At 42.1% G+C, this 13,785-nt stretch overlaps 2 protein-coding genes across 2 annotated transcripts in view; both read left to right on the top strand.

Annotated features, from left to right (window-relative positions):
• The window catches only part of LOC140367169 (homeodomain-interacting protein kinase 2-like), a 29,296-nt gene extending 20,189 nt beyond the window's left edge, over positions 1-9,107 (top strand). Inside the window, exons 2-3 of the mRNA XM_072453522.1 lie at positions 4,066-4,098; positions 7,783-9,107. Of these exons, the coding sequence (XP_072309623.1) occupies positions 4,066-4,098; positions 7,783-9,107 (1,358 nt within the window). The remainder of the gene's footprint in view (positions 1-4,065; positions 4,099-7,782) is intronic.
• A 2,938-nt stretch (positions 9,108-12,045) lies between these two features.
• The window catches only part of sh2d3ca (SH2 domain containing 3Ca), an 84,356-nt gene continuing 82,616 nt past the window's right edge, over positions 12,046-13,785 (top strand). Inside the window, exons 1-2 of the mRNA XM_072455325.1 lie at positions 12,046-12,153; positions 12,829-13,077. Of these exons, the coding sequence (XP_072311426.1) occupies positions 12,135-12,153; positions 12,829-13,077 (268 nt within the window). The 5' untranslated portion in view covers positions 12,046-12,134. The remainder of the gene's footprint in view (positions 12,154-12,828; positions 13,078-13,785) is intronic.

Below are 13,785 nucleotides of genomic sequence, written 5' to 3'. Positions count from 1 at the left end.
CAGGACTTATTGTGTTCCGGTGGTGTTTGGGTGCGTTGTGTGTGAAAAGTGCATGTGGAAAGCTGCAGTAAAGTAGGAGGCGCGCGCGTGTTTGAGCGCGCAGCAGCGCATTAGTTCAGCACAAGGACCGTGGGAAATGCAGCTCTGTGGTCTACAGTCTCTCAGGGACTATGGGACATCAAAGACACTTTTCTTCTGTCTCTGCTGCACCTAAATCAAACTGGCACCTGTCCGGTTCTGCCCCTGCATTGTCCCTGCCAAGCGTGTCGGTTTTTGGAAAGAATGTCATGTGACACTTTAAAGAATATTAATGATCAAGCTTTTGATTGGGACATTTATGTGGAATAATCATATCTGACTTCAGGTCAGGGAACAAGGAGGAGCTGAGGACTGTGCAGAAGGAGCTGAGGAGGAAGATCAGGCAGGCGGAAGCCGGCTACAAGAGGAGGATGGAGGAGCAGCTGCAGCAAAAGAACATTCAGGGAGTGTGGAGGAGCCTGAAAACCATCTCAGGCTTCAAACAGGCTTCGTCTGACACTCGGACCTGCAGTGTGGGCGCCCCAGGGCACCGTCCTCGCGCCCTTTCTCTTCACCCTTTACACTGCAGACTTTGCCATCATCGGACTCATCACGGACGACGATGACGCGGAGTACAGAGGACTGGAGCAGGACTTTGTGGACTGGTGTCAGCGGAACCACCTCCTCATCAACGCGGGGAAGACCAAGGAGATGGTGGTGGACTTCCGCAGACGCCACTCCACTGCCCCCTTACCAGTGAACATCCAGGGACGGGACATTGAGAGAGTGGACTCATGCAAGTACCTGGGTGTTCATCTGAACCACAAACTGGACTGGACTCATAACACAGACGCACTGTACAGGAAGAGCCAGAGTCGGCTCTACCTCCTGAGGAGACTCAGGTCTTTTGGAGTGACAGGGCCACTCTTGAAGACCTTCTACGACTCTGTGGTGGCATCAGCTCCTGTAGGTGTGGCCTGCTGGAGCAGCAGCATCACAGAGAGGGAGAGGAAGAGGCTGGACAGAGTCATCAAGAAGTCCAGCTCCGTCCTGGGCTGTCCTCTGGACTCGGTGCAGGAGGTGGGGGACAGAAGGGTCCTGGCTAGATTCACATCTATGCTGGACCATGAGTGTCGCCCCCTGCAGGACACTCTCTCCGCTCTGGAGAGCAGCTTCAGTGAGAGACTGATCCACCCTCGCTGTGTGAAGGAGAGGTTTCACAGATCTTTCCTTCCTGCTGCTGTCAGACTCTACAACAAACACTGCCCTGAACATGTGCAATACTGAATCAACCATGTGCAATACCTGTAAATAAGAGTGTTCTATTTTGTTTTTTATACGGTTTACTTACCTGCTAATAGTATTACCTAGTCTTGTGCTAGCTATTTTTACTTTATTTTATTTTTATTTTCTTCTATTTTTTATAGTATAACAGAGTATAACAGAGAGTAACAGAGTGTAACAGAGTATAACAGAGTATAACAGAGTATAACAGAGTGTAACAGAGAGTAACAGAGTATAACAGAGTATAACAGATTACAACAGAGTGTAACAGAGAGTAACAGAGTATAACAGAGTGTAACAGAGTGTAACAGAGTGTAACAGAGTGTAACAGAGTGTAACAGATTACAACAGAGAGTAACAGAGTGTAACAGAGTATAACAGAGTGTAACAGAGAGTAACAGAGTGTAACAGAGTATAACAGAGTGTAACAGAGTATAACAGAGTATAACAGAGTGTAACAGAGAGTAACAGAGTATAACAGAGTGTAACAGAGTATAACAGATTACAACAGAGTGTAACAGAGAGTAACAGAGTATAACAGAGTGTAACAGAGTGTAACAGAGTATAACAGAGTATAACAGAGTATAACAGAGTGTAACAGAGTGTAACAGAGTATAACAGAGTGTAACAGAGTATAACAGAGTATAACAGATTACAACAGAGTGTAACAGAGAGTAACAGATTACAACAGAGTGTAACAGAGAGTAACAGAGTGTAACAGAGTGTAACAGAGAGTAACAGAGTGTAACAGAGTATAACAGAGTGTAACAGAGAGTAACAGAGTGTAACAGAGTATAACAGAGTGTAACAGAGTATAACAGAGTGTAACAGAGAGTAACAGAGTATAACAGAGTATAACAGAGTATAACAGAGTGTAACAGAGTATAACAGAGTATAACAGAGTGTAACAGAGTGTAACAGAGTATAACAGAGTGTAACAGAGTATAACAGAGTGTAACAGAGTATAACAGAGTATAACAGAGTATAACAGAGTGTAACAGAGTATAACAGAGTATAACAGAGTGTAACAGAGTATAACAGAGTATAACAGAGTATAACAGAGTGTAACAGAGTATAACAGAGTGTAACAGAGTATAACAGATTACAACAGAGTATAACAGAGAGTAACAGAGTGTAACAGAGTGTAACAGAGTATAACAGAGTGTAACAGAGTATAACAGAGTATAACAGAGTATAACAGAGTGTAACAGAGTATAACAGAGTGTAACAGAGTATAACAGATTACAACAGAGTGTAACAGAGAGTAACAGATTACAACAGAGTGTAACAGAGAGTAACAGAGTGTAACAGAGTGTAACAGAGTATAACAGAGTGTAACAGAGTGTAACAGACTATAACAGAGAATAACAGAGTGTAACAGAGTATAACAGAGTGTAACAGAGTATAACAGAGTGTAACAGAGTATAACAGAGTGTAACAGAGTATAACAGAGTATAACAGAGTGTAACAGAGTATAACAGAGTATAACAGAGTGTAACAGAGTATAACAGATTACAACAGAGTGTAACAGAGAGTAACAGATTACAACAGAGTGTAACAGAGAGTAACAGAGTGTAACAGAGTATAACAGAGTGTAACAGAGTATAACAGAGAGTAACAGAGTATAACAGAGAGTAACAGAGTATAACAGAGTGTATAAGACAGTTACATATGAATGTAAGTTGGTGTTGTAGACCTTCAATACTCCATAGCAGAAAAAGCCCAAAAGGCAATACTCAAGATTTGTGAGAATCTTAACCGTGACATTGACCTCTTTTATGGTAATGAAAGAACACTTTACCAACGATAGTTTATGAATATTTATTGACCAAATAATGAAACAGATAAATATGAATATGGAATATGCAAATGGCAGATGGAGACACTAGATGTGATTGTTCTCGATCGATCTAGTTATGTGTTAATCATCAGCCAAACTGTGAAATATGTGCATTTATAGGACCAGAATCAAGAGCCAGTCGAGATGGGCCCTTGGTGTCTGTGTTGATGGAGCCTCCAATTTTCAGTTCTGCAGGTGTCACTCTGGGAGGGACAAGGGCCTCTGGGTCTGAAGCTATGACAGCGTCAGGCTGAAGAAGCGCTGGATTCTTCTTTCCTTGAGAGGAGCAAGTGATGGTCTGGAAGAGATGGTCTTGAAGACGCACGGTTATCTCAGATTAAGACTGAGTGAAATTTGTTGGCTGGAAAATGCAAAAAGAGTCGTCCACTTGAGTTTGCGTGTTGCAGTATAAAGCGAAAATTGTGTCCAAAGACGGGCACAGAATTATTTAAGGGGAGAAACAGTCCTCTAGTATGTCTTTGTCCCCTAGCTTAGCTTAGCTTGCTTAGTTTAAATACGGGACACTCCCTGGTCCTTCTTCTTGGACCTCCAGATGGAACTCAATGCAATTGGCCTGAGTTTGGCCTGTGAATTTTAGGCTATGCCTTGAATATTGGTGGAAAGACTCACCCAGTCAGACACATGCTACTGTGTGAGCTGACAGAGGGTCTGGATCTGGAATTTCCCTAGGATGCAGGCCTCATTTGAACATTAATTAGGCCTACACAGATTAGAATGTTCACATCACAGGTCATAAGACATTTAAAATAACATGCAGAACAAAATTACCATTATGCACAGTAAATTCATCTTGTGAACAAAGTATAAAAACACAAGTCTTTTAGCTGAGGTTTAGGCTTTCACTTTGGGAAATAAAATGGCTCTTGAGAGTTAATTTTAATCCAGTTTAAAATTGAAAGCAGTGATTTTAGGAAAAGTGTATTCTTACTTCCAAAGCATGAAAACTCTTCTTGTGCCTGAGACACCATAAAACCCCTGACCTCCAAAAATAGGGTGGTGAGCTATCTAGCAACCAGCATTTTCTGTCACCATGGCAAAGCACCTTCAGTCAGATGCAGGTCGCTACAGTTCTATCGATGGTTTCCCTGCAGTTGGTTGCAGCTTAAAGACTGCTCTCTGCTTTTCTTATTAACATTCACAGAGTCCTGTCTATGTTGGCACTTTGATCTGCCCTGGCTGTTCTCCTGGAGGACACAGTTTTACCCCCGGCCCGCTGAGACACTCTCACATTAGGGAGATGTAGGAATGATTATGTGAAAACTTGCCCTGCCACATAATTGCTCCTTTAAAATGGTTCTCGCTCTGTAATACAAAGCGAGCTCAGTAGTAGCCCCCGTTCACCGCCCAGGCTGGCCACAAGGGGGCTTTTTGACACATGATTTGTATCCATCATGTGTGCAGTTATGGAGCCCAGGAGGTTTGAACTTAATGCTCAGTGGAGTATATCATATCAGGGCAGTGGAAAGTCTGCTGGGAAGTGGGCCGTGGGAAAACAAGCCGAGTGGTGGTGTAACATGCACTGCACCTGTTACAATTCTTGATCTTGATGCTGCAACGTCTGACCAGTATTGTGTCTGATCCATTCATGTTTTTGTCTTTGTCTTGTAGTGACATGGAGTTCAGCAAGCCTGAATATGTCCAAGTGAGTACCATTTCACATTTTTATGTTATATTATTTCCATATAAATACAAGGCAACAGTAATTTTTTAATGTTAGTGTTTTTGTTATTTTATTCATTTTTGATCAGAATCCATCTATCCATCTTCTTCTGCTTATCCGGGGCCGGGTCGCGGAGGCAACAGTCTAAGCAGGGACTCACAAACTTCCCTCTCCCCAGACACTTCATCAAACTCTGCCGGGGGGATCCCGAGGCGTTCCCAGGCCAGCCGAGAGACATAGTCCCTATCCTGGGTCTTCCCCGGGGCCTCTTCCCGGTGGGACATGCCTGAAACATCTCCCCAGGGAGGTGCCCAGATGGCATCCGGACCAGATGCCCGAGCCACCTCAGCTGGCTCCTCTCGACGTGATGGAGCAGCGGCTCTACTCCAAGCTCCTCCCGTGTGACTGAGCTCCTCACCCTATCTCTAAGGGAGCGCCCAGAGATAGAATAAATATCTGAGGTCCCGGAATAAATTCACAGATTGACAATGACTCTTGGATGAGAGTCGAAACGTTTTGTTCTTTCTAAAACTGAGTCCAGATGATACAACTGAACCCTTTTCTACAATGGAAATCTCCTGGACGAATGAGGGACAACACCGATAATGTCTTGAAAAAGTGACTCAGGTAAATGTAACTGATCATTACCACCTCTGCTGTTCTGAAGAGGGAGCTCTGCTTTCAGAAGGCAAAAAGGCCATGGTCTTTCTTTGCCTTTGGAGGGTTACTGTATGTACAGGAAATACAGTATTGGGGGCACTAAAACCACTTAAAGATGACCCTCTTCTTTCTTTTTGGGCTAAGCCCTGGATGTTTAGAATGTCTGGCTCCGCCTCTGCCGTAACAGCCTATTATTCCTGTCGCTGACAAAGGTCATGAGAATTATTTGTCTCCTTTTTGCTTGTCTTCAAAATAAAACATTGTTGTCGCGATCTAAACACAATGCACTTTGCCGTGGCGTTTTGGTGATTTTAGCTGCTTGTAACTATGTGATTACTTGGTGTATTTTGAAAAAATGAAAAGTGACATGGAGCTGGTTATCTCATCTGTTGCCGTCTATGTCCAGCTGTTGAAAAAGGCCCAATGTTTCACCAAAGTGTAGATGAGGTGTTCTATATTTAGAACACGTCCACACAGGTGATTGAGAGAGGTCAAAAGGCACCAGGTTGGTGACCAGTGAAAACAAGGCGACTGTCACTTGCTGCGTTTATGGAGCTTTGCTCCCGCCTAGTGGCCTTGGACGGTATCACGTGAGTTGAGGCGGTTGTTCGATAAGCGGCTTCTTACTTCTCTCCACGATCTTAGTAAAACAAACCCGGACAGTTTGTTTATCAATCAGACAAGGCAGTGGTGTACTTAAATTACCAGTAGATGAAAGTAGGCTATCAGGCCAGGGAAACAGTGAGTAGTTCACTTTAGCTGTGATGCCCGGTTATGTAGGCAGCGGCCTACTGTTGTTGTTGTTGTTGTTGTTGTTGTTGTTGTTGTTGCTTTTAATGGCGGTTGGCAGCCAACAGCAAAGGTGCATTTACTGCCCTGTACTTTCTTCTTCTTCTTTGGTGTTTTAAGGCAGTTGGTATCCATAATGTTACATTACCCACTGTAGTTGTGACTCTTGGAGTCACTTTCCTCCATGGCCCCCGGCAGTTGAGCGTTGACAGGAGATCAGCGTTTGTAGTGTAACACGACAAAGACGCACCTAACTATATAATCTTCCAATCAACCCTGTGTTGTATAAGTAAATATAGCCTTACATGATCCCTGTGACTGGATTGTAAGAAGATTGAATTCCTGCATATTCTTTTGAAGTAGGGGGTACTCCAGCCCTCACACTTCTTCTTCCTGGAGTTACGTTCATTGTTGTTTCAATGGCGGCCGTGCATCTACTGGATTGAGCATGGACAGGAGACCGGCGACGCTCCTAACTCCATTTCTTTACTTGCGTTTTCTATTTCTGCCCATTCAAGCTCTTTTGTTTCAAGGAACCTTCCAGCAGCTTTAGCAACGATCCTGATCCTTTCAGTTCTCTTTTGAGTTTGAGCAGCACAGTTTAGGCCAAAAAAAAATTATTGTGTGTTTCCGGTAACATTGAAAAAAAATCCAGGTAGGTAGGTTGGATTTTTTTGTTTAAAAAAAAAACGTATTTTAAAATCCTCGCACAGGTACTTCTATTCTTGTTCTTCTTCTTGGAGGCTCCTCACTTCTTCTTCTTCTTCTTCTTCTTCTTCTTCTTCTTCTTCTTCTTCTTCTTCTTCTTCTTCTTCTTCTTCTTCTTCTTCTTCTTCTTCTTCTTCTTCTTCTTCTTCTTCTTCTTCTTCTTCTTCTTCTTCTTCTTCTTCTTCTTCTTCTTCTTCTTCTTCTTCTTCTTCTTCTTCTTCTTCTTCTTCTATGGTGTTTTATGGCGGCTGGTATCCAAGTGTTACATTACCGCCACTTGGAACCTTCACACTTTGCTGCTCGTCTTCAAAGAGGGTGTGACATCGTCAAATTCTAAAACATGCGTTCAAAGCCGCCCCTTAACTTGTGGTGAACAATTTGGACAAATGCAACATTTGGATGCCGACCGCCATAAAACAACAACAACAACAACAACAACAACAACAAAGTCTGAGGAATACAGTCTGGCGGTAATGCAACACTTGGATGCCAACCGCCATAAAACAACAACAACAACAACAATTTGAATCTTGGAATAGGATATAAGTTAAAGAATAAAGTCTGGCGGTAATGTAACTCTTGGATACCAGCCGCCATAAAACACCATAGAAAAAGAAGAATTTGAATCTTCATAGTTTAACGTTCAAAAGAGGACATGCAAAGTTTTTCCTGGTTCTTTAAAACAACACTCACACTCAGTATTTAAAACTATAAACAAGCAAAATGTCATCAAACACACAGAAAATAGTTTTGAAGGCGAATGATGTTATTGTTTGCAAAACTGGCTCATACCTGGTAAAAGAACTGAAAGGAGAAGGATCCTATGGGTGTGTAGTCCAGGGCATCAATTGTTGGACAAGCAAAATGGTGGCTATAAAAATATCTCCGCTGAAAAATATCAGAGAAACCAAAAACGAGGTGTATGCTCTCAAGACGCTGAGCAGTCAGAGTAAAAACGTGGTGAAGTTCATTCAGTATTTCCAATCCGGCAACAATTGCTGTCTTGTCATGGAGCATTTGGATCACAATTTGTATGATCTGATGAAAAGAAGACAATGCAAACCTCTCGACCTTTCACACATTCGCTACATTACCGAGCAGCTACTGGAGGCGTTTGAAGAACTGGAAAAGCACAAATTGGTTCATGGGGATCTCAAGCCAGACAATATCATGCTGGTCAACCACAAACTTGAACCATTTAACATCAAGCTGATTGATTTTGGCCTTTCAAGCACTGTGGGAAAACTGGTTCCTGGTTCTTTTATTCAGACTATGGGATATCGAGCTCCAGAAGTGTCTTTGGGAACAGAATTGGACGGGGCAGTTGATATGTGGTCTGTTGGTTGTGTGCTGGCATTTTTATTCATGGGCAATCATTTATTTCCTATTAACTGTGAATATGAAATGATCAGGATTATTACCCAGATCCAAGGCATCCCGGATGTCCCGCAACTCAAAAAAGGCCGGTTCACGGGCCACTTCTTCAAGGAAACAAATGGACGCTATAGTTTGATCTCGCCCATAGAATACACATGCAAAACCAGACAGCTCCACTACCCCTGGAGACATGTGTCCAAAGAATTCACCAGTTTGAACAGCATGGCAGGGTGTCGCCTTAAGTCAACCCTTGATGGGAAAATGGAGACCAGACGTTTTTTTGATCTTTTGAATAAAATTCTACATGTCAATTCTGACAAAAGGATCACCCCAGGAAAGGCCCTTACACACCCCTTCATCAAGAAGACGAGCAACCCGAGAAAATCGATTAAGAGTCACCTCAAAGGTACAGAAATGCCACACCAGACCATTGTTGGCAGAAAAAACTGCAAGAAAACTGCAAGAAAACGTAAACGTCTTTCCAAATCTGAAGATAAGAGCCCTCTGGAAACCAACAAGGTAAAAAGGCTAAAAATTCAAGAACGTGTGCCAACTACATGGATCGGTGGAGTTGTGGAAATTGAAAGCGATAATGACTATGAACAATGCAGCAAAGCCGAACAGTCGGTCAAAACTGTGCAAGTCCAACCTGTTATACAAAATGAACCAGGCAGAAAAGTAACACGTGTGGGCCGCTCTCTGTGTAAGCCCAAGTGTGGCAATCGAACCAAACAAATCAAACCAAAGTAAAGACACTAGCAACAGATAAGCCAAAGTGGTTTAGTAGTTTTTCCTGGCCGAGAAGGAGACAGGGGACCTTAGGACATTTGTCTAAGGACATGGGGTGCTGGGACTTTGCCAATTCCCTATGAACATTGTTTAATCTGTTCTCTTTGTTGCCCTTCTACTTTATCACTGTTGTGATTTTGGCCGTTACAAAAAATAATTTTATTGAATTAAAGGAAATTTAATTGGATGGATTTGCAAATTCTCTATGGAATTTTTTTCATACAGAATTTAGACTCAATTGTAAGTGTCTTTATATATATATATATATATATATATATATATATATATATATATATATATATATATATATATATATATATATATATATATAATATATGTATATAGAAATAAATCTATGCAAGGCAACATCACATTTCTGTTTCAGTTATTTCAGTAATTCAATACAGTAGACTTTGAGCCCTTAGAATACTTGGATTTGCTCACTCCTCTTAAGGAAAAGTGACTCAAGCGCCTCTTCAGCCTGAAGCAGACACAGACTCATCTCAGCTGTATCACACAGCTCCTGCTTCTGCTCGTATGAATGTGCACATTTTGTAGTTTGGCTGATCATCTTAGTATCAAGTTTAACTCTAAGACATAACTAGATGTACTAAATGTGTCTAGTGTCTCCACATATTGATTGCTCATTTGCATATTTCCTTTTCATAATGATCCTTTTATTTATTTAGTCAATAAATCTTGTCAATGTTGCATTCTCAAAAACTTTCAGAAAAAAATGGCTATTTATTTTATTTTTTTATTAATTTCGATAGTCAGTTTAGCCTAAACTAACTGGTGCCCCACTTAACTCTTATATAGAATACAATAGAATTTAAATCTTGATCAAATTCTTTAATCAATATCAACATAAAACAGACAATATGGGTGAATCAATCAAAAAACAAAATACAAATCTGAAAATGCACATTCAAGTTGTATCTCTGATCACTATATCTCAAAAGAACATTCTTATCCACTGGTTTATTCATAATTTGTCGTGCTTTTCAACGTTTTACTTTTCCTGCACAATGTGAAATAATGTGTTGCTCTAGAAATTTCAGAAGTGATATAAATGAAATGAAACAGGAAGAAGCAAGACATCTTCGCTAAAGCACATCCAAAACTGTAGGAAGTGAAAACCAGTGATGAAAAGAACACATCTATCGAGTGTTAAAACGGTTCTAACTAAAGCGTTATTAAGACTGAAGATAAACTTGTGCAAGGTTCACCATCAGTTCGATAAATGGTCACCAAAAGCCACCTATTTTTACTAAAAAAACACAAGTCGCAAGTTTTACAGTGCAAAGTCACTCATGCAGATCAGCTACATTTGTTTTGTCACAGTCCAAATTGTTCCACAGTAATATTCAATGTTCAGTAAGTGACAGTTAGAAGCCACTAATATCATTGAGTCCTTAAACATTAAGTTTATCACCACTTACTAACATGTATTCTTCATCATTATTATTATCTAGGGCCACATACCATGCATAAATAGTGGACGAAAATACATTTGGGTAGCAGATTGCAGTATGCTGGGAAAGTTTTTTTAAAAAGGGGAACTTATTATATAACACAAATTAGAGAGACAATAATACAAATAATCTCTCACTCATCCAGAAGCAGTGAGTTCCTGACAAAACAGTAACTTCTACTGCTTTATCGTCATAGTTTGAGACAATTTTAAATTATAACTCTGGGTTGAAGAAGTGATTCCACTCAAGGCAAGGCAATTCAAAGTGCTTCACACAACAGCATTTCAGAAAATCCTTTCAGTCATTTGCACAGCTAAACAGAACAGTTTTTTATCTTAGATTTGAACATCGTCAGATTGTCTCACATCTTCAGGAAGACTGTTCCAGACACTTTGAATCAGTGACTGCTGATCAATTGTGACATTTATATCTACACCACAGATGAGTAAAAAACAACAACCAAAGAGCAAGAAAAGCCACCTCCACTCCATAGATATGGCGTGTGAGCATTCATTTTAAAGAACATTATGCTCCAATGTATTTATTTAACATACAAAGATGTATTTAAATTATGTCTTTGTAAATCCCAATATTGATCTGAAATGATTTGAAAATAAAAACCGGTCCGTTGAGATGCTCTGCAATTACACGTTTTCACTCTTAAAAATGTGTACATGACATTTTTTAACCCTAAATGTCTGGATTTTGAAAATAATTGTAAAGTAAGTAATAATTGTAAGTGAAAACAGAAATGTTCAGAGCTCTCAAGCCTAGAATACAGAATAAAGCCGGATTGTGTAAATCTGCTTGAATTAATGGAAGTGCAACATTATAGTTCTTAAAAGTCTATTTTCCATTGTCCCTTTTGAACAAAGAGAAATACCAATACAACTTTTAATATCATCCAAACATTTAAAGGTACATTTTGTGACTGGCCAACTGGAGATGTTACTGCTATTGATATCATTTTGCCTGAAATGTCCCACAGTATGGCATTAAATGATATCCAAGCAGACAAGCTGGTGATGCCACGGGTTGTAGCAAATGTATATTTCTAGCAATAAAAACACACATAATTTAAGACAGAACCATTTAATGCCATACTGTGGGACATTTCAGGCAAAGCACTATGATCTCGGAGACAAGCAGACCATCCACAAGAATACAGCACATCATAAGCCATCCATAAAGTGCTGTTTGTTGTAAGAAAACATCACACCGCACGCAGTATCACGCCCTGTGCGCCTCTTGACGTCTTGTTACAAACACCCTGACTTCCTCTATAGTGGGAGTTTGTCGAGCGCTGACAGCTCTTGTCATCTCATCTTTTCATTTCCTGTTCATCAGTGACAGGAAGACAGGAAGTGGCGCAGCCCAGCTGTAGCGGCTCACCATCTCTCACTTGTGTCAAACTTCGGTGTGTGTTCGGTGTGTGTTCCTCTTGCGTTCGTTAGCTGCAGACTGACCAAAGCATCTTCTCTCGTCTTATATTGTCCCTCTCTGACGCCGCACCATGAGCCTGCGCAAGTTCAGTGAGTATTTATTGTGATTATGTGTGTGACGTAACAGGGCAAACATGTGGTAGGATCAACCGTGTTCATTTAATGACATAATGCTGTGCTGCTACGTTCACTGCAACTGTTTCTTCATGACTAGTGTCCACTTTTACATAAAACATACACACTGCCACTCATTTAGATAATTATATGCTTCAGTAAATGGAATGTCTTGAATATAATAAGTATGCAAATGTAGGACTTTCATATTCTTCAACTATGCATTTAAAGTACAAAAAAGTACTAACCCAAAAAAAAGGGTTTCAAACATTCAACTATAATATAGTTGAATGTTTGAAACCCTTTTTTTTTATATTGTAACATAATAACACAATTGTCAGGCTTCTAATCTGTATCAGTGGCTTATTTGACCACCACCAATAACAACAACAACACTTTCATTACGGGTAAAGTGTCTTGCCCAAGGACACAACTGCTCCTTAAAGCCTGAACCAAACCTTGATCTAGATTGGTCTGGCTTTAAAATTAGTTGAAACATTTTTTTTGAGTATGAGTACACCACTTTACCCTTTAAGCCACTGTCACTCTTTTGTCAAAGACACTTAGTTAATTAGAAGCAAAATTGTTCTAAATGTTCTAAATCAATGTAAGGACTGTCAAGTAACAAGTCAATATTTCCTTTGTCTTAAGCTTTTAAGTGGTTTGGGAGCCTCACCAATCTGCCGTTCCGCCGCTCCGATGACAAGTCCCAGTCCAGGTCTGGATCAGGCCGTGTGTCAGCGGATGGAGACGACCCAGGACTGAACACAGTGATGGAGGCCACAGTGGACAACCTAGAGGCCATGCACCCTCGAACATCCAGCTACGTGAGGTCCAGTGAGGGCTACAGTCATGTGGGCACGCTCCCCCGACTGTTCAGGAATAAGGGCAAGGACAAAGGTCAGCAAACACTTTAACACTTAAACCTTAATGTAGTAGGCAGTAGCAACATATATTTCCTTCATAATAGGCGTTTCTGTGTTTAGATGGATTTAATATAATGAAAATATATTTACTATAATGCATTTACCTTTTTATACTATAATTATGAGGCCCAAGCGCCATAAGCTGGCAAGAGGCCTATTAGGTGCTCGCCCGATCGCCCGCTCGCCCGCTCACATCCGCTCGCATGCTCGCCCGCTCACGCCCGCTCACACCCGCTCACGCCCGCTCGCTCACACCCGCTCGCCCGCTCACACCCGCTCGCCCGCTCACGGCCGCTCACACCCGCTCGGCCGCTCACACCCGCTCGCCCGCTCGCTCACACCCGCTCGCCCGCTCATGGCCGCTCACACCCGCTCACGCCCGCTCACACCCGCACACGGCCGCTCACGCCCGCTCACACCCGCTCACGCCCGCCCGCTCACACCGCTCGCCTGCTCGGCCACTCACACCCGCTCGCCAGCTCACACCCGCTCACACCCGCTCGCCAGCTCACACCCGCTCACACCCGCTCACACCCGCTCGCCCGCTCACACCCGCTCACGGCCGCTCACGCCCGCTCACACCCGCTCACGCCCGCTCACGCCCGCTCACGCCCGCTCACACCCGCTCGCCTGCTCGCCCGCTCACACCCGCTCGCCCGCTCGCCAGCTCACACCCGCTCAC

The sequence above is a fragment of the Eucyclogobius newberryi genome, unplaced genomic scaffold (genome assembly GCF_026437365.1).
Source record: "Eucyclogobius newberryi isolate DKJ021-1_F unplaced genomic scaffold, fEucNew1.0.hap1 SCAF_2, whole genome shotgun sequence".
Lineage (NCBI taxonomy): Eukaryota > Metazoa > Chordata > Actinopteri > Gobiiformes > Gobiidae > Eucyclogobius > Eucyclogobius newberryi.
Note: the sequence above shows the minus strand (reverse complement) of the source record. Positions and strands in the feature narration are given on the sequence as shown.